This window comes from Gavia stellata, chromosome 14 (assembly GCF_030936135.1).
Source record: "Gavia stellata isolate bGavSte3 chromosome 14, bGavSte3.hap2, whole genome shotgun sequence".
NCBI classification, from domain to species: Eukaryota; Metazoa; Chordata; class Aves; order Gaviiformes; family Gaviidae; genus Gavia; species Gavia stellata.
This window is the reverse complement of record NC_082607.1, coordinates 10,421,221-10,441,321: the sequence shown is the minus strand read 5'-3', so window position 1 is coordinate 10,441,321 and position 20,101 is coordinate 10,421,221. Positions and strand designations below refer to the sequence as shown.

Genomic DNA, 20,101 nt, shown 5'->3' with positions numbered 1-20,101 from the left:
GTAAAGAGCAGTGGGGAAAAAGGCATTTTACCATCTGAAAAAAGTAATTAAGTGGGGCATAAGAACTGTCTAGGCTTTGAATGACCCGCAGGTTAGTGGGAGAAGAGCAGGTTGCTCCAAATCTCAGGTGATCTCTGAATTTGTTTTGTAGAACAGGTGTGTATGTGTGCATGCGCTTGGCCAAACAGTGGCACTTCACAGGGGAGGTATGGCAGAACAAAATCTGCAAACTTGCTCTGTTTATTTGTCTTCCTTCTCCCTGCTTCTTATAGCAGAGATAAGCATCTTTTCTGGAAACACGACATACTTAAAAATCGTAACCCAGCTGAACACTTTGTTTGCTGCTGCAAGGTGGTAAAACAATGCTCTGGAATGTTAGCTTAAGGCAAATAGGGATCTGTGATACTGCTAGAGTGTGTCCCGCTGAGCATATATCCTTAAAAGGAAACGTGTGGGTTACTTTCCCCTCTTGCATCCTGTTATTTAAGCTATTTTAAGTACTTGTCTGGAGGAAGCTGAGCCAGAGCTTGAAGCAGCTTTTGGGTTTTGTTTATTGTGGCTTTGCTGCGCCACCTGCATATGGGCAGAAGATGGTGCCGTACATCACTGCAGTGACCTTTCCCAGGTTTAGTACGCTGGCGTGCATGCATCTTTCAGTAGAAATAGGAAACTTCGGATGTGCTGTAGTTTCCTTTCCATCAGGCAGATTATAATGCATCCAGGCTGTAGCTTGTCTGTTAAAACAATTTTGCTTTCTTCCATTAGTAATTCTGGGCCATACGCCGAAGGATTTCATTTGGGATAGCTTCTATTTTGACAGCCTCTTCAGCTGTTGAATACCATTTCGGAATTTGTTAGAGAGGGATTTTAGACCACCTTCCGTCTGAAGTCTGGCCCTGTTGCAGGACATCCCGCAAGGCACCATATGGTGGGCCTACAGTAATGCTGGACACGATTGTGGAACTTGCTGGTGCTGCAAAGGTGATTACGTCTATTTTTTTTTAATGCTGCTACTTTGTAGATTTGACTGTGATGCCAGAAGAGACAGCGGGAAGGGAAGCAGCTGCCCTGTGGAATAGGGGTCTTAGACCCATTTGTCATGTTTACAGGACTAAAGGCTTTTTGACATGTTAAGAGAAGAATGGGTCCATATTCCACCACATAGGCAATCACTACTTAAGGTTACTCAACTCTGCTACCAAGCCAAAACCACGTGCTAGCATATCCACCATGCTTTAACACTTAAATCTGCCCTTCTGTGGCCAAGAAGCTAAAACTTGAAATGAGAGCATCTTTACTGCAAAACCAGTAATTTGGTGTGGGGTCTTGCAGTTGAACCAGCAGACCTGTCTTGCATGTAAATCCCACTCCCAAAGTAAATCAGTGATTAATTTTTTTCCCAGGATACTATGGAAGAGTAACTCTTACAGGTAGATATTTGGGATGTCGTTAAGAGTTGGAAGAACTTAGGTCCTGAGACCCAAGGGTTCTGAGTGAGTTAAGGTACATTACTCAACAGTGTGTGTCCTTCACACTTGATTATGTGCTGTCTGTCTGAGCCCAATGCAGGTGCTGAGAGCCACTGGTGTGCAGCCCCTCCTGACGGGCAGCATCTTTCCTGGTGCCATGCTCCTGAGTCACATGTGCTCGCATGTGAGTCTGCGTTTCAGATGGCTCTTCGTGCTGCAGAGCTGCTAATTTTTTATTATTTTTTTTTTCAGTGAGCAGAGGTAAATCTTCTTTGAACTAGGCACACGCAGAGGACTGGGAAGATGCTGCTTTGCAGTGGTGAACGAAACCCTCAAAATGGGCAGGTGTTGACCCAGACTGCAGTAAATTCCTGATACCTGCCCTGCAGCCAGGTTTGATGCTTCCAAGCTGAGATTGAGGTCTGCTGAGGAAGTGTGGTTGGACCAGACAATGGCCTGGGCTAACTCCTCAGTTGCATTTCCATCGGTGTTTTTAAATTATGGTTTCTGTTCTGCAAGCAAACCAATATAAATGTAAGGCTGGGGATTAATTCCTTGAACTAGATTGTACCCTTAAAAGACATGCAGGGCTTTTTATGTAGAACTGAGGTCTAAACAGGTGTAAGCATCCTTTTACCCGTGCATCTCTCCAATGTATTAGAGATGGGGACTTTGGAGCTCGGTTCCCTGCTGTCTCGCCCAACAGGCTTCTGCGTCATGAAATACCATATATTGTGTTTTCCTCTTTCACTTCTGATTTAGGCTCAGACATGGCACATGCGAGCCTGGTTCAGAAACACTTCTGAATGCTTAAGCTAGACATGTCAAGAAGAAAACCTTTGCCAAATCCGAATCAAAATCACACCTGTGATCCTATCAAGGATACAATATGTATTTTGAAGATTTATTTTTCTCTGTCCTTTGCCTACTAATATTTGGGTAGCTGTAAAATTTAGGGATTTAGGTCATGGATTGATTGGAAGATGTGACGAACAGGTGTTTCTGATTTACCTGCTTAATTTGGCAGCATGGCAAAAGATTGTGGTTGGTTCAGTCAAGCACAGGGTAAAGCAATGGGTGTTGGCAGTAGGCATGCTGAGGGTGAAAGCGAAGTTTGGTTTCGGGTCCATAGGCCCTGGAGATTAGCAAATCCCTTCTTGTCTGATTTTCTTCACCGGCTGTGAGGCAGGGAAAAGATGCATATTGTGGAGTTAGATTTACTAATAAGAAAACTGTAACAGAAGAAGCTGTGATTTATCTAGAGAGGAAATAGTTTGCTGATGACATCTCACGCTGGACTGTTTAATAAAGCTTGCCTTTGTAAGCTTATATTTTTTTGGAATAAAATTCTAAAATTGAAGGCCAAACAGCAGCCTGTTGCTATCATTAATCATTGGGCCAAACCACTTTATTTCATCGGCATTATTGTAAACACTGACATTTCATAAAGTAATTGAATGTATTTATTAATCCACTGGAATTGGTGCTCTTCTTTAGTTTGAGACCTAGGGACTGGGGTGTAGGAGAAAGTACAGGTTTTGCTCTGTGTTACTTTGGATGTTTGCCACTAAGCATTTGAATTTCACTTTCTTGCTAATGTATAAAAACAATTTTAAAATCCCATATGGATCTGGAAAATGGGGAACGTTGGAGTGGTGGTGAGGACATGCTGCTTGCTGGAACATTGCTGTGAAATAAAACTTAAAAACCACCACTGACACCTCATTAAAAGTAAATGGACTTTCAAAATTTGCTAAAAAAAAAAAAAAAGGACTTTAGAGCTATCCTGATTGTTTTCTTTTATTCTTAAAAGTATCTCCCTTTAAGCATAAATACTGATCCCAGTGGCTGTGATGTGGGATTCCCTCTTGACTAAAACCAAAGACTGGGGCTGGTGCAGCCCTTCCATTGCGCAGCCTGGGGAGCCGGCAGCAGCCTGCCGTCTGCGAGGGTGTTTGGGCAGCAGAAGCTGTTGCTTGAGTGGAATTTAACTCTATGGCCTTAGGGAGAGGCTGCTGCCTTATAAATAGCAGAAAAATCCTCCCGTGGGGGATGTGGGCAGAACGGTGGCTCGGCGAAGCCGAGTGCCTTGCAGCACAGGGTGGTTTTGGCAGCCAGTGGCGGTGAGCTGCACTCAGCAGTGCACCATCGCAAGGCCAGGAGCTCTGGAGGTGGGGGAGAAGGTAACGCAGCTGCTTAGATGCAGAGACTGCTCTTGTTTAGCCTTAAAGGTCTTGGCTGATGTCTTCAGTACAGGCACTGTGTCGACTTTGCAGAGCCTGTGGTTGAACGATGATCGTAAGAGACTGCCAAATCTCCACCTCCTCAGCCCATCCAGGTATTCCCCACCAGCAGCAGTAATCCAGGGTTGTTATCTCCCCATGGCCCCAGCCCTGGGGAGGAGGTGGCAGCTCAGGCACTGAATTAACTTCCCTGGGTTGTCTGTACCACTTGCCTACAGAAAAGGGATTTTAACATCACTACTAAGCCAGTAACAGCACAACATGCCTTGAATCCCTGTCTCTCTGAACATGCTGGAGGGTCATGCTTATGTCTTGGGATGTGAACCTGGGCTGTCCGACTGCTACAAATGCTCTGGCTGCTCGAGGACCCGACTGCTGAAGCCTGGGTACCAGCCGTGCTCTGAACCACACTCTCTGCTCATCCTGGTTAGCCTGAGGAAGGAGGCTTCCAGCCTCTGCCTGTCCGTGGTGGCAGCAAAACCTCACTTCCCTGAAGAAAGGCTAGGGCTGCCGGATTTGCCCTGAGCAGTCAATAGATGTGATGACGTCCCCAAAGGGGTTGGCATCTGTTGATGTGAAAAGCTCCGGATTCACACTAGGTTCTTGTCTTCTTTCTTCCTAAATCTAATAGGTGGTAATGTCTCACTAAGCATGCAGTGCTGCTGTGGCTTGGTGGTTGACTGTCAAAGCAAACGTCCTTGCAGAGCATTCTTGGGCAGCATTAAAATATCAGGCTGCAATTTTTTGTCAGCGATAAATGAATAACATCATTATCAACATGATAAAAAAATGTAAATGCAGAGCTGACTTAGTGTTTTCAGTTCAGAAAGTAAGAAGTGCTGTGTTCCATTACCGTCTATTTTTAACAAGCAAAGCCAGCTGCAGTTAGATGTAAAAAGAAACGCTCTGGAGATCATTTATGAAAACGCAGATGCTCTGTTGTGAAACTTTTACACCAGACTTGGTCATGCTTGCCAAGAACCATCCTGGTCAGCTTTGCTACGAAGCTGCCGTTGCCCAAAGCTGGAGACATCTCATGGTTTGCGCTGGGACCCTCTCTGAGGATGCGCAGTGTGTATTTACTGCTTGCCTTTGAATCTTGATGTATTCTTGGTGCTGTCCATTGAATAGTGTACTACTTGGGCTTGGTATTTTTGGTGTGGGCATCCTGCTGTGTGTCCATGTCCTGCACGGATCTTGCTTTCAGCAAAGATGAATGCTTTGTGCAATGTGGCCCCAAAACAGGTATGGTGTGACCGGCCACGCTTGGAGATTCTTCCTTAGCTCCATGACTTGTAGACATCCCCAATGTGCAGGTTGCTCTGCGTAAAGCACTTTTGAGCATGGGGGCTGTGTTTCTGCCCTGTTGTCTGGGGCTGGTCCTGTCAGGGTACTGGTACATTTCTAAAACCTTCTCCTGTCCCTTCTCTTCCTCAGACCTCAACAGCAATGGGTTCATCTGCGACTATGAGTTGCACGAGCTCTTCAAGGAAGCCAACCTGCCTCTCCCTGGGTACAAAGTGAGAGAGATCATCCAGAAGCTCATGATTGACAGCGACAAGAATAAAGATGGGAAGATTAGTTTTGAAGAGTTTGTCTATGTAAGTGGTATTTCTGAATTCCCAGCAGCCTGGGGGACCCCTTTTAGACAAAGCTAAGGAAGCGGGTAGAAGAGGTTGAACCTGGTTTCTTGACCACTTACCCTGATCCTAGTTTTCTTTCTACAAATTGATCACTTTTGATGACTTGCCATGTAAAAATCAGTTCTTTGTACAGATCTCTGCATATGACCAGTCGCTGCCAGCCTTTAGATTTGGACAGAAGGGAAATATGTTGTTTTTTAAACAAAAAAAACCAAAAAAACCCAAAAAGGATCTACATGCTTCTCCTTTATGAAAACTTTGTTGGAGGCCGAAAGACCATTTCCACATCAGGTGACAAATGGAAAACAGACTTCCAGTTCTCCAAGCTTACAGTATTGACTGGAAGCTACTCAGTTTTTCCAGGCACATAGATGAATGCTTGCTTTCCCAGCGAAGCAGTATAATTTCCTTTTTCAATTTAATGGGACTACAAGTATTTACCAAAGATTTGAGAGGGCATTTCAAGACACATTTGGAGATTGGTCCTAGATGCTGATCTAGGAAAATTCAGATCAGTTTCTTGCCTTAAAAGGGAAGAACAGGAGTAAGGAGATAGGAGAAGCTGGAGGATGGGTCTAACCTTCAGACTTTTTCTGTAGAAATAGGTCAGAATTTTAATTTTTAAAAATTTTTACAAAAGCACAACACTTCTGAGATACCGGTTCAATATCCATCCCTTCATCCTTTTTATGCTCTGATGACTGAATGCTGAAAGAGTAATAAAAGTACGTGCAGTACATTGAAAGAGCTGTTTTCATGTCAACTATTTTTCTTGATATTTCTTAATTTATCTTCACCTCCTGTTCCTTAATTGTTTTCAGACCCTCTGAACTTTTGAGTTCGGAGTCAACTAGTAAGTTGGACTTTGCAGTTTGTGAACACTTGCATGCTGGGTGCGTGTTTCAGCTGTTGGTTTGAGCTGGTCCATAACTCTAACTTTGCTCTAGGAAGTAAGAAATAAATCTCTTCTGTCACATTTGAATGGTACCAATGATCAAGTAAACGTGAAATGTCTTACAAGCAAATAAGCTATACAGTAGAAGCAATGCTTATTTGTAGAATTTTTACAAACAGAACTGTTGCTGTTTTCTAACTCTGAGCACTTGTGCTGGGGTTTATGGTACAAAGGATGACATGAACTGACTTGAGGTTGGGGCCAAGTGACTTAGTGATACCTCAGCATTAAAGCACATATTTTCAAAGAAGCTATGCAATACCAGTAATTAGTCGAGCAAACTTTAAAATAAAAAAAATCTGTATCAAAATCCCTATGTTTAAAACCAACCAACCAGAAAATCCAAAACTTTTGGGCTCTTGAGTCTTCGCTCAGCTGTACCTGCTCACTGGCGTGAGCAAAACCTCTGCATGCCCTCAGGAGATGTTTTGACTGCACTGTGTCATCATCCTGACTTGCCACCTTCCCTGTGTTTAAGGGATGGGGAAGGGAAGGTGGCATGAGAGCCAGCAGGCTGGCCCTGCGGTGACACCTCTGCAGCCAGGTGGGCAAGTCCCCGCCTCTCTTTTTAACAGAAGCACTTTGTTGTTCTGCTTTACAGTGCTGTTTCATTGCTTTTTTCTGGGTATTGTTTAGAGAACGTGCATACGTTTCATTTGTGTTTTCAGCCTGGTTGAAAGTAATTTGGTTAACTTTTGAGGGAGTTACAGTAGGCTTTCAAGCCATTGAATGTATTTTTTCTAATAATCACTCAGTTCGGTAGGACCTCAGGGTCACTAATGGTAACATACAGCCTGCACAAATGGCACGTGTAATCTTTCTGCGCTTAAGCATCTCTTCTGCCCTCAAACACGAGGGTGTTTTGTCAGTTAGCCCAATCCTGCTGTTGGGGGAATCCTTACCTGGAACACTCAGTGTTACACATTATTGCAGATTTGACTGTTACACACTTAAAGAGAATTGTTTCTTGGGTTGTGGGCAAAGTCTTTTATGTGAACTAAAGTCACAGTCACACGAGCATCGGGCTTACGCAGAAAGGTTAAAATTGCACAACAGCTTTCTAGTCTTTGGTCCTGCGGAAACTGCTGCATGTGTACCTGCTCTCAGGTGAGACCTGTGAAGGTTTCACTTTTTTTTCTCGTGGTCTCTTGAACTCTACTTGAAAAGGTAAATGTATGCGAGGTACTTCATGCCTAATGCTTCTGTTTCAATAGGCACTTGCTATATGTGTTTGAGAGAGTGGGACAACTCTCTGCCCACTATCCATGTTAAATTTGACACTACTACACCCTTGCTGGGCCCTTCACATTTGCTGCTTTTACTACAAAGTTTGCTTTAAAGCCGAGAAGAAATGTGGTCCTTTCATTTTATGAAGACAAGTTTTTCTTGTCTAACAGAGCACTTTAAATTGTAGATTTTCCAAGAGGTGAAAAGCAGCGATATCGCTAAAACATTCAGAAAAGCAATTAACAGGAAGGAAGGAATCTGTGCGATCGGGGGGACCTCGGAGCTCTCCAGCGAGGGGACGCAGCACTCCTACTCAGGTATCGCTCTGCCTTTCGGCTCCTCTCTTGGGTGAGTGGAGGCTGTATGCCAAAAATAGTAGATTTCTACTGCCCTGTCATGTGCTGTGCTTTTGTTCTCCAACAGCTGAATGATCTCACGTCAAGGTGAGGGCAGGACAGAATTAGAGGGTTATGCAAGATTAGCAATGTGTAAATTAAATGCGTGCTTATTTGTTTTGTTATCTGTGCTTGCTGATGAAGTCCTTGTGTCACACTTGAATATAATAAAGTTACTGAGCATCAAGTAAATAACAGGAATAATCTGGTAACTGGAAGTGAAAGTCATATTTTTTTAAACTTTGTGTGACTAATAAAATACTGTGGTAATGATAGTGGGGCTTTTATTTCCCTGGGCTATTGTACACTGATTCTTTTGGGAAAATCTTTGGTATGTTATGAAAAAGCCTGTATTAAATTTACAATTGGTTATCTTAGAGGAAGAAAAATATGCCTTTGTAAACTGGATAAACAAAGCCCTGGAAAATGATCCCGACTGTAGGCACGTTATTCCAATGAACCCAAATACAGATGACCTGTTCAAAGCTGTGGGAGATGGGATTGTGCTATGGTAAGTCATGATGGCTCCTGAATTAAAAAAAAAAAAAAAATAATCACCAAAATAACTTCTCAAAACTGTACATAGGGGAATTTTCATCCTATTCTGGGCTGTTTTTGTGACCAGTGTGTGTGCATAATGTTTTGCATGTATGAAAAGGGGCTCAGTCACGCAGGCTTTCATTGTCGTTGTGTGATGCTTCAGCTTTGATGCCAACTTCATGAGCTGGTATTTCTGTCTAGTGTTTTTGTTTGGGCTTGAGGCTGAGTTTGCTGAAGGGGAGAAGGTGCCTTATGGGAGCAGGAGCTGTCCTGGTGCAAACTCAGCCTGATGCTAGGTAGCTTGAGGGAGAGCAGATGTGCTAAATAGCCCATTTTCTTGGATGTTTAGACAGACAGTAACCTCTGTGGGAATGTTAGTGACCTTATGAATTAACCCCAAAATGGATTTTCTGGGAATCCTCTTGTTGCTTTTGATAATAGCTGCACTAAGTTAGTAAAGTAACTTATTTTGCCGCGTGCTGAAAACGGAAGGCATCCAGGGCTGCTAAACACCAGCCGCCTTCTATGGATGGGGTTGCTTTTGGTTTTGTGTTTTTGGTTTGTTTTTTAAATGTAGGTGAATTAATACAGTGGAGAACTGTATCAGCCTGGAATTTCAGTAACTCTGTATCACTATGCAAAAGATGTTCAGTGGGCTGCCTATTGCCTTTCATTTCTTTTTTTTCTTTAGTTTGTGATTTTTTTTTTTATTTTTTTTTAATTTCCCCAGTTTCAAGTAATTCAGGTCTTCAGGTGAAGACTGAACTGAGTAGGAAGTAGTTCACAATATAAAGTAAAAACTTGCCATGTTTTCTGTTGACTAAAAATTCATTGCGCTCACCTGCTCCCCACTGAGGTCTCAGAACGTTTGTGCTTTTTTTGGGGCAGTTTTTTCTTGCCAGCAGTAGTACTCCTTTACAATAGGAGGAAGCATGTTGTCTTACTAGAATCTGCAGTGGATGTCAACAGAGCAACGAGTCTTCGCTAGTTCACTGACTGTGCTGTGCATAATTCATGTGCTCTTTTTGCTCCAGAAGCTGAGATCAGTAGTGGCCAGTAACATGTTTAAGGTTTCAGGCTTAGCTATTAGTTACAAATACATTCTTGATAATCTAAATATTAACTTCTGATTTACACAACCTTAATTTAAAAAATAAAAAAATACACAAAACCAAACAGGCAAAAGGAAATGTACTGTGGTGAGTATCGTATCAGTGCATTGAGTTTTGTTGAGGTTAAATACTGAATGTTGTTCAAATATTATTGTTTTTCCTCCTACCAGCAAAATGATCAATCTTTCTGTTCCGGACACAATTGATGAAAGAGCAATTAACAAGAAGAAGCTCACACCATTCATAATTCAGGTATAATACATTTCTGTATTTTTGCTGAAATTCATATTCAGATAGAATTAATGAAAACAGCATGGTGGCTTGAGGCATTCTTGTGGAACTCTGGAAAGGACTGAGTTTTATAACTTGCATTTAATTGTTAAAGGCAGTTTTATACTGCGCATAATTGACAGTGCTGTGGGTACAGTTCAAAAGACAAAAATGCTAACTTAATGACAAAATGGGTAAAATGGCTGAAATGCTATGCGTACCTGATATTGCTGCGGTGATTATATACAGCGCTGTCTTTTTGAAACTATGTTTATTGGCGTTGGCTATCTGTGAATCGTTTCGTAGTACGGCAGGTTGTTTTTGTGAGGATGCCCGTGCGTGTGTGTATAACTTTACACTTTTCTAGCCTTATTCTTGTTGACGCCATTAGATGCGACTAACTCAGAGGCTGAAACTAAACACCAGAGGCTGAAATTAAACTCGGGTGCCTAGTTCAGTTCTTATTGATTCAGCCTGCTGCCACCACAGCTCCGTTAAAACTTCAGCTGGAGAGCGGCCGGGAGCGTTTCCTCTGAGCTGCTGCTGTTGGAGCAAGGACGAGGGGGAAATCTCCACTCTAGTGGTGCTGGATGAAAGGCAAAGCAGCATCTCCCCTGGCTGTGTCTCACTCGGCTGTGCTGTTCGCAGGAGAACCTGAACCTGGCGTTGAATTCTGCATCTGCCATCGGGTGTCATGTTGTCAATATCGGTGCAGAGGACTTGAGGGAAGGGAAACCCCACCTGGTCCTTGGGCTTCTCTGGCAGATCATTAAGATTGGCTTGTTCGCCGACATTGAGCTCAGCAGAAATGAAGGTAAATGAAACTATAAGTGATTGCTTCTAAAGCAAGAACTCCACATTGCTTGCACTGTAACCTCCAGCCCCATCGCTGCCTCTTCACTCTCCTCTCTGCTGAAAGGGGGGTACTTGCCTTCGGGTTCATCAGGGCATGTGTCAAGCTGAGTGCTCTCCAGCCTGTTTACAGCTGCGAAGCAGGTTCAGGCGGGTGGGTTGTGCCATCCTGGTAATATGTGTCAGGCTTGGAGAACTGGCTGAAGTCTGTAAGTCAAGGTGCATCTTGGCTCAAGCCTTGTGGTGCGAATGAACGCATTGCTTTGTGATGCCTTGGGCTGGGCAGACTTTCCCAGTGTGCTTTGGCCGTAGGTACGTAACAGTGTTGGGAGGTGGCAAAAGCTGCTTTAGCATTATAGACAACTGCACATCTTCCTCAAAAAAAAAAAACCAAGGAAAAAAAAAAGAGGGCTTCAGCTCTTTGGGAATGTGTTCACAATGACTTTGGTTATCCTAAAATCCTCCTTGCCTACCATCAGTGGTGCAGCTGAGCTCTCACTTCGTTTTTGGCCATGGGAGAGCAGTGCTGCAGCTCTCCTCCTGTTCTTGCTTGGTCCTGCACAACAGCCTCCAAAATTTAAACTTTTCAAATCATTCAAAGAGCTCTGTTATTCCTGCATGGGCTATCAGAGCACCCAGATGGATGGAGGGGCTTCAGTGTCTTTTGTTTACACTTCCCAATTGTGAAGTGGTAACATTGTTTGGCTTAGCTTGAAAATTTATGGCAAGGGAAGCATTGGCCGGCCGAAAGGGTGCTTATCTTGGCTTCTCTGGGTTTTTTAAACAGTGCATATGAAAGTGCTTGGAAGCAGTTTTTCACTGAGATAGAAGTACATTTACATTTAGCTTGCTGTCATCAGCTTAAAAGGCTGCACATAAAATCCAGAGAATCTTGTTATACAAGAAAACAGAAAATATTTTTTACACACAGTTTTCTAGATCATTCATACTCTTCTCTGTGTAACAACCAATTCAGGAAAACTCCACTAATACCCAGATTATTTTGACTTAATCAGTAGTTGCTATTGTCCCACTCATCTCCCTCTGAAATGTTGCTGCAGCTCTAATTCTAGCATGCAGGTTTCCCTCTTGAAAATTTCCTTCCCCTCACAAGCATTTTTCTTCTAGCACTGGCTGCCTTACTTCGTGATGGTGAAAATCTGGAGGACCTTATGAAACTATCCCCAGAAGAGCTGCTCCTAAGATGGGCCAACTTCCACTTGGAAAACGCAGGCTGGCACAAAATCAATAACTTCAGCTCAGATATCAAGGTACTGAGAGCTCTCCTGGTCTGCACGTGCCTGGGAAAAGGCTGGGAGCTGACCAGGGCCGTGTTTGCATGTGTAAATGAGGCCCTTCATCTGCAGACAGGACCTTTCTTAACCTTGATACACTGAGCGGTCTTAACAATGGTTTTATGGATGGTATATTTAAGGTACCACAGTGCTATTCTCTCTTACCATAAGGTTGAGCCCAGTGCTAAATTGTCTGAGTGTTTCCTCCAGTGGTAGTGGGATCCTGCTGCAAAGCTGTTGCATGTTTTAATCAAGTAGGCAATTGGTATTACTCATGTGTGTTCAAATGTTCTTAATCCATCTTTTTTTGATGGAAATAATTTTTCAAGAGCACGCAGCTTGCTCAGACAGGGTGAAATGCTTAACTGCACCCCTGGAGAGTGTGACTTCTACACACTCTTGGCAGGTGATGGCATTTCATCCAAAACGTCATGGACTGGAGAGAGGAAGGGAAACAAGACCCCTTATTCTCTACACTGGGTTGAGTAGAAGTAGGAGTTGGGTGTCTTACAGCTGTTTTTCAGATGTGAGGGGGTGGCTCTTTTCTATTAGCACTAATGAGAAATGAAGGTGACTCCTGGTCAGTGGGGTTTTTGGACACTGGTCTCAGCAGGTTTCTGGACTTGTTCACATGGCCAGCAGTTTCGAGGAGGAGAAAGAGGACTGAAGTGGATTCCAGATTAAAGGACTGTTGAAGTGGAAATTCATAATTGAGGTGCATGGGGACCCCAGAGCTCCCCTGTGTGTGACCATGTGTGCACACACACATGGTCACTCTTATTTCCAACTTCAAAATTACTTACAGCTTTGCTGATAGCTGTTGGCTTGTCTGGTGCAACCCATAGGCTACCAGGATATGCTGAGGTCCTTCTTAGTGCTGAGGACTAAAAGGACTTGTAGTTGGTAAATAATTACTGCAGCTCTTTGCTCCTCCTAGTTTGTGACCTCTCTCCTTTACGCTATTCTAGCTAATGGGCAGGCACAGGAGAAGACAGTCAGACTTCTTATAATCGGCTTTTTGCCTGGACTTTGTCTTCACTGAGCCATTTTCATCCTTGCTGTAGCAGTAGGAATGGCTGCCTTGTTGAGGGGTTAGGGCTGCTTTGGGGCATCTGGCTGCGGGGGCCATGACAACGAGCAGCATGGGGTCACTGCCTCCTCCAGCCATTGGAGAGGAGGCTGTGACACCAGAGCTTGCAGCAGAGGCAGCTGTCAAACAGTTAAACCCCATAATTTTAATCTTAAATATTTCTAACTTTTTCCCTTTCTGTTTCCTTTTCTGCTGCCTGGATTTCTGCCATCATGCTCTCTTTTAAGCTTACAGATTTTGGTAATTCAGTAAAGGTACATAAGCCAATTATGCACAGTTACTTGTTAAAGATGAGCCTGAAATGAATTGTTATGGTGTGTTCACTGCTGTGTGGGAGACCTGAATTTTCTTTTTCATCCATTTCAGGATTCCAGAGCTTATTTCCACCTCCTCAATCAAATTGCACCTAAAGGGCAGAAAGAAGGAGAGCCTCAGATCGATATTAATATGTCGGGTTTCAATGTAAGTATTCAGGCTGTTGTGTCCCCATGCTGTACAATCGCGAACTACCTATACCCTGTAATTGCCCAGTGACATCTAGGTAACCTGGTATCTTAATTTCTAGAGTGTGTAAAGTCTCAGTGGGCATGTGCACACCTCGGATATGTGCTAAATGAGTAGTTGTTGCAGGCCTGATCACTACCCACCGATTAACATACATGATTGAGAAATTATTTGTGGTTTTGCTCCATTTAGCAGCATGCTGACTTCTGCTTTTGAACCACCAAGTTCAAAAAGTATGAAAGTTGGAAAGCATATAAACTTGGAAAGCACAATGCTAGGAAAAATACAAAGACAAACCGTGACAATTACCTTCACAGCAGCAGGGATTAGCGTGCATGCTTCATCCCTTTGTTCGGTGCCTAACGAAGGCAGGTGGAGCTGTGACATTGCCCCAGGTAGCAGTCAGGAGCTTCCCACCTGCTTTGTAGCCCAAGCTCTTCCATGACAGCTCTTGTCCGTTACATCCCTGGCAGGAAAAGGACGACTTGAGGAGAGCAGAGTACATGCTTCAGCAGGCAGATCGGCTTGGCTGCCGGCAGTTCGTCACGCCAGCTGATGTGGTCAGTGGCAATCCCAAACTGAACCTGGCCTTCGTTGCCAACCTGTTCAACAAGTACCCAGCACTTACCAAGCCTGAAAACCAGGACATCGACTGGACCCTACTAGAAGGTGATGGCCGTATCAGTCACAAAATTAGCAGGAGGGAAACATCTAAACAATTGTGTCACAAGAGGCTGTGCCCGGTGGAGGTATCGCCATTGAAGTAACACCTATGATTTGAGGCTTCAGTGCTGCAGTGGCTGTTTACTCATTTGGGGCAGATGAGAAGGGTACTTGACAGCCTGTTGAGCTGCTCTGACCCTGATGTGGAGCCTGAACCTGTACGAGCACTGCCAGCACCCTGTCAGTCCCATGCCAGGGCTGGGAAGTTGTTTTTGCCATTTCCTGCGATGGGCAGGAGCACCTCAGTAATGCAGTGAGACATTCGTGGGAGCACTAATTGTTGACAGAACTGAGATTAGGGCTTTGGCTGCCTGGCTCCCAGGCAGCAGTGAGCTAACACCCATGGGGAAGACCTTCCTGCTACTTTTTCTTGCAGAAAGTGCAAAAGGCATGCTCTTCTGAGGCCTGGAGAAATCAAACTGCTATCCAAAACTAGGTATCAGGGCAATCCTCTTCCTTTGGAAAAAATTATAGTAGAAAAAATACCATTTTTCTGCTCAAAAACCTAATTGATGAGCTATGCTGCTCAAAGCTCCCTGCCTTGCAAGGTGGAAAACCTTGCGCAGCTTTGAGCTTGCAGAAGTTGCATGAACCTGTTTTCTCGCATCTAGGAGAGACGCGTGAGGAACGGACCTTCCGCAACTGGATGAACTCCCTTGGTGTGAACCCACATGTAAATCACCTCTACGGGTAAGCGTTAGGCTCTTGGGAGAGACCCAACGAGGTCAGGCTAGAGATGTGCCAGCACCTGTTGCCCACAGTGCTGAGCAAGGAGCTTGAGAAAGGGTGATGGTAGGTAGTGGGAGATGCCCACTGTACCCTCCCTGCAGTCCATAGCTTAGGGATTTCTGAGCCAGCACTTGGCAGGCAGGCAATTGGCTTTAAGGGCTGAAGACAGTTTGTTTATTTTCCCCTATCTTGTGTAAATTGATATCCTGAGATCCCAAAACATTTAGATCTGCTTGAGCAACTGCAGTAGAGCAGCTGGAACTAAATTCCCTGTCACCTAATTTTAGGGCTTAACCAAGACATCGTATTTAGGAGGCAAGATACTCTGGGTCCCTGTAGTCAGTGGAAAGAGGTGGCTACCTTTTGGATTTTTGTAGCAAAATTCTTTCCTGGGTCTGTTGCTGATTACCATGCTTAAACCTGCTTTAGCTCAGCAACTAGCTGATGGTTAAGCATGGAGCATTTCTCCTGCCCTGAAAACTACGAAATGTTTTGAATTTTTTTTTTTTAGGGTTGTTGAAATTGCAATAACCTGTAAAGAGTAGTAATTATTCATGATGTGACAAAGTCAGAGTGCATTTAAATCTTGAAACATTAGGCTTAATCAGTGTTTTCCACTTTAGCGATCTCCAAGATGCACTGGTAATACTACAATTATATGAAAAGATCAAAGTTCCTGTTGACTGGAATAAGGTTAACAAGCCTCCGTACCCTAAGCTTGGAGCAAATATGAAAAAGGTAAGCATTTCAAAAGACTTTAAAAGAAGTCATGGATACTAAAAATTCCTATTTGAGGCTTCCAGTCAAGTGAGTGTATTTGTGAGTGATTTTTCTGTTTAAACTCTTTTTCTGTGTAGCTAGAAAACTGTAACTATGCTGTAGACTTGGGAAAGCATCCAGCTAAATTCTCCCTGGTTGGTATCGGAGGACAAGATCTGAATGACGGAAACCCAACGCTGACACTAGCCTTAGTCTGGCAGTTGATGAGAAGGTAGGACCCATCTCAAACATGTAAAACTTGTGAATGGAGTATAAAGTTTGGGAAGTTGTTTTGCCACGAGAGCACTGCAGCACTGGAACAGGTCACCCAGAAAGATGGTAAAACCTCTGTGCTTGGGGTGTTTCTGAGACACAGCTGGACAAAAGCGTGGCAGAGCTGATCCTACTGCACATGGGAGGCTGGAGCAGAGACCTGCGGAGAACCCGCTGGTGGATCTGTGAACATCCTGCTGACCGGGATCACCGCTCCCTTGCCTGCTGAAGTGTGGTCCACATGCAGAAACCCTAAGCAGGAACACTTACATAACTTTTATGTTCTAATTTTTAATTGGAGATTGAGAGAGAAACATTTCAGGGCTGCTTTATAACCCCCTTCTGCATTGGAATGGGGAAAGGAGAAACTCAGTAACATAAAGTTGATCATCCTTTTTCTTACCTATTCCTGAAGATGATGCAAATATATATCTGCAAAATAGCTGTATGGTAGCTCCTTATTTGGCATTAGAGGTCAGAATGCTAACTTGTGAGTTGATCCACACCTTTTAGGTAATGTGTTAACTCTATGGAGCAAATGGTCAATGGTGAAACAGTTTAACATGTGTCCTGAACCCAGGCAATTTTGTGATCTAATACTAAAGAACTTGAAAGGCTAGAAAGACTAAGTGCTTTAACAGAAATCACACTTTAGATAAGGCAGATGATTCTTTCTTTTTGCTAAAGGAGTTTAAAAAAAAAAAAAGTCTCAGCTCTGCTTTTTTATGTGAAGACTTCCCAAGCTACCATGGGCTCACATTGCGTCCTGGCTGCATGCTCACCAGGGCTTTGCCCAGGCTCTGTGCCTAATCTTGTTCTCTCTGCCGGTTCTCAGGTACACGCTGAATGTCCTCGAGGACCTGGGTGACGGCCAGAAAGCTAACGATGACATTATAGTCAGCTGGGTAAACCAGACCCTGAAGGAAGCTGGCAAGTCCACCTCTATCCAGAACTTCAAGGTGCAGGTTCTCCTCTTGCATCCAAAAGGAGAGGGGTGCCCAGAAAGTATTTCCTTGGCTGGAGGAACAGCAGGGGCATCTTAGAAAGGGGTTTAAACAGGACAGGATTCAGTCTGTGCTGGGAACAAAGTGGCTTCAAGCTACCAGAAAGGAGACTTTTTAGGACTGCCCACAGTGGGGAATAGTGGTGGGGCAAGAGAGCTGATGGGGTGGCAGAAGAGGGGATGGTGGTCAGGCTCTGGGGCAGAGGTGGGGGCTGGAGCTGGCGAGCATTTGTAGGTAAGCATTGTCCCTTGGGGTCTGGTCAGCGTGGCAGACCGGCTGCCTGTACATCAGTTACTGCTTTGTATTTTCACAGCACTTGCAGTATATTAGAGTAATGATCTTGTACTAGTACCAAAGGAGAAACAGCAGTTTGGTTTTCCCTGTGGTCCGGCTGGGAATAATCACTAACACTGCTGCTTTGAAATGGCTTGTTTAAAGCTCATTTTGTTGCACGTTGCAGAGCAGCTGAATTGAGGTGAGAAGTATGCTTTAAGGATTAGACATTCATCTTTATTTGTCTGTCCCTGTATTCTCTAGGACAAGACTATCAGCACAAGCTTGGCGGTTGTGGATTTAATTGATGCTATACAGCCTGGCTGTATCAACTATGACCTCGTAAAGACTGGTCATCTATCGGAAGATGACAAACAAAATAACGCTAAGTAAGTTTGCTATCTCAAAAGCTGTTTTGCATTGAAAGAGTGTGCCTTCTATGTGCTGGCCTTAAGCTGCAAGGGTTTTTACCACAGTTTATTACTGTGGTTTTCAATCTCTCTTAACACCATACCTTTTAGACAGGCAGCACTTCCTGAAATCTGATTGCTGTCCTTGCCTGTAACGCTGGAGGGAGTAGTTGGCTGGACTCTCTTGCTTGTTGAGAGAAATGCAGAACAGCCCAAGCAGTTCTTATCAATGATACTCTGTTTCTCACCTATTTGTTCAGGCAAATGAAGTGCTCAGGGTTTTGAAATTGAACCCTTGTACGTCTCATGTCTCGCTGAATCATCATAGGTTGTCAAGTTTAAAGTATGCCTATTAAAACATGCCTTTGACATGTGTGTTCTGTGACTGTTCAGTGACAGAATGACAGCAAAGTTTCTTACAGATAATAGTCTCGCTTGATTATTCCTAAAGAGCAAACAGAAGGGGAAATGTAAATGTTAGCTGATTAATCCATGGTTATACATGCTATCTATTAGCCCTAACAAATATTAATTACAATTTTTTTAACTGGTGGTAGAGTGGACTTGACATTCAAAGGTCAATTGCGCATTAAAGACACTTTCCTCTACTGTGGAAAAGAAATACAGCAAAAGATTAAAAAAAAAAAATTCTAAACCAAACAGATGTCATGTGATTGGATTGTTGCACATCTTGAATCTTAATAAAAGGATAATAGGTGAAATTGTGTTGGATAGGGCAGGAGCTGACATACCATTTATTGGTAGCAGTCTCAGTGCTGACCCACTCATCTTTCCATGGTGAATAGGTATGCTGTGTCCATGGCAAGAAGAATTGGTGCCAGAGTTTATGCTCTTCCAGAAGATCTTGTGGAGGTGAAACCGAAGATGGTCATGACCGTGTTTGCCTGCTTGATGGGCAGAGGAATGAAGCGAGTATAAAAGGGTGGATCCATGTAAAGGAAAAAGAAAACCAACAAAACGCAACAAAAACCCAACCTGCCACCCTGGGTGCATGAGTAGCAGATCAGCTGTGACCACGTTGAAATGCTCTTGGCCTAGGAACTGTTGAAGTTCAGAGGACTTTGTTTTGCTTTGCAAGACAAACTCTTATCAAAATTCTCAGGGAGAGGAGTTTTAACCAACAGACGTGCTCTTTTCCCAAAGGAAAGTTTAACTTACCAAGAGCTCACAGAAATGCATTCATAACAGACCTGCATCTTGCAATACTGCTCTGGAGCTGTTTTCACCCCATTATTTCTCAGATACTTGGTGCGTGTTCTTTTTTACCCCTGAGGGCTATAAGGTGGTTGGTATGAGTTGTAATGGAAACAAATCTAATTTCTGTCTGCAGTCCAGTTTAATTTCTGTCATATGGTCCAAGCGTATTCTAGGTTTGACCACTTCCTTAACTTTGCAAATAAAGCTACAGTACAAGTTGGGACCTGCAGGCCAGCTCACAATGCTAAATGAGAAATGTGTAATTAGGAAGATGGATCTTCCTCTGGTATTCCCTGTACATGGTGCTTTTTTATACATCTAACTATTTTAATTACTTTACAAACAAAGCATGGCAGTTTTTTCTCTTGCTGCTTATAAAAAGGGGTGTTTTCGTAATTTTGTTTTGGTTTTTTTTTTAAAGTTATACTATGTGTGAGAATACCACCATCCTTGGACCTCTTGCAGTAACATATGACACCATGCTACCGATGGCACGGTTACACCTGAGAATGGAAGTGAATGCATTTTTGTATGCACCTTGGTTCAGTTCTGTGCACCTAGAAAATAATTTTTACAAAAATCTGCATGAAAACTATAACTTTTTTATTTAAAATGCTGTTGGATAGAAAACCATACTACATTGTGGGGAGGTTTTGTGCAGGGAAGAGGCAAATGTTATAAACAGCAGGGTTCAATAAACTGACCAGCAAATGTGCTGGAACTATTTTTACAGATAAAAGGAAGCGTTGTCGCCAAAGAAGGAAGATGCTGTATCCATAGGATTTAATATTATCTTGCTTTGGCAAGCTGTTTGCTATATTTTGAGATCATATTGCTATTCCAAGCTATTCAAAGTGATGTAATATGGTGGCAAAGCATTAATTGAAATAAAAACATTTAAATACACGCTTGTCTCCTTATTTACACTGACCCAGCATGGCAGCCTGTCCTCAGTTGCTTTTAGCTTTGCTTTGGTCGATCTTTTTGTTTTGCGCCCGGTCCACTGATCTGTAAGATACCCTAGAATCAGGATGCGCTTGAGGAGCTCTTGTTTTTTAAAATGGGCACTGGTAGTGCAGTTATTATCAACCTGTGTTTTAGCGAGGCTTTGCCTTTA

General features: G+C 43.4%; 1 protein-coding gene across 2 annotated transcripts in view; it reads left to right on the top strand.

The window, feature by feature from the left end:
• Positions 1-19,884, top strand: part of PLS3 (plastin 3) — a 53,842-nt gene extending 33,958 nt beyond the window's left edge. Inside the window, exons 4-18 of one of the 2 annotated variants that reach the window (XM_059824634.1) lie at positions 5,150-5,313; positions 7,725-7,854; positions 8,311-8,443; positions 9,755-9,836; positions 10,503-10,668; positions 11,835-11,977; positions 13,319-13,345; positions 13,458-13,553; positions 14,069-14,264; positions 14,930-15,008; positions 15,671-15,785; positions 15,905-16,038; positions 16,915-17,038; positions 17,621-17,745; positions 18,573-19,884. In XM_059824634.1, the coding sequence (XP_059680617.1) occupies positions 5,150-5,313; positions 7,725-7,854; positions 8,311-8,443; positions 9,755-9,836; positions 10,503-10,668; positions 11,835-11,977; positions 13,319-13,345; positions 13,458-13,553; positions 14,069-14,264; positions 14,930-15,008; positions 15,671-15,785; positions 15,905-16,038; positions 16,915-17,038; positions 17,621-17,745; positions 18,573-18,705 (1,847 nt within the window). In that variant the 3' untranslated portion in view covers positions 18,706-19,884. The remainder of the gene's footprint in view (positions 1-5,149; positions 5,314-7,724; positions 7,855-8,310; positions 8,444-9,754; positions 9,837-10,502; positions 10,669-11,834; positions 11,978-13,318; positions 13,346-13,457; positions 13,554-14,068; positions 14,265-14,929; positions 15,009-15,670; positions 15,786-15,904; positions 16,039-16,914; positions 17,039-17,620; positions 17,746-18,572) is intronic. The other variant, XM_059824633.1, reaches the window with a different exon arrangement.
• The last annotated feature ends 217 nt before the right edge of the window (positions 19,885-20,101 follow it).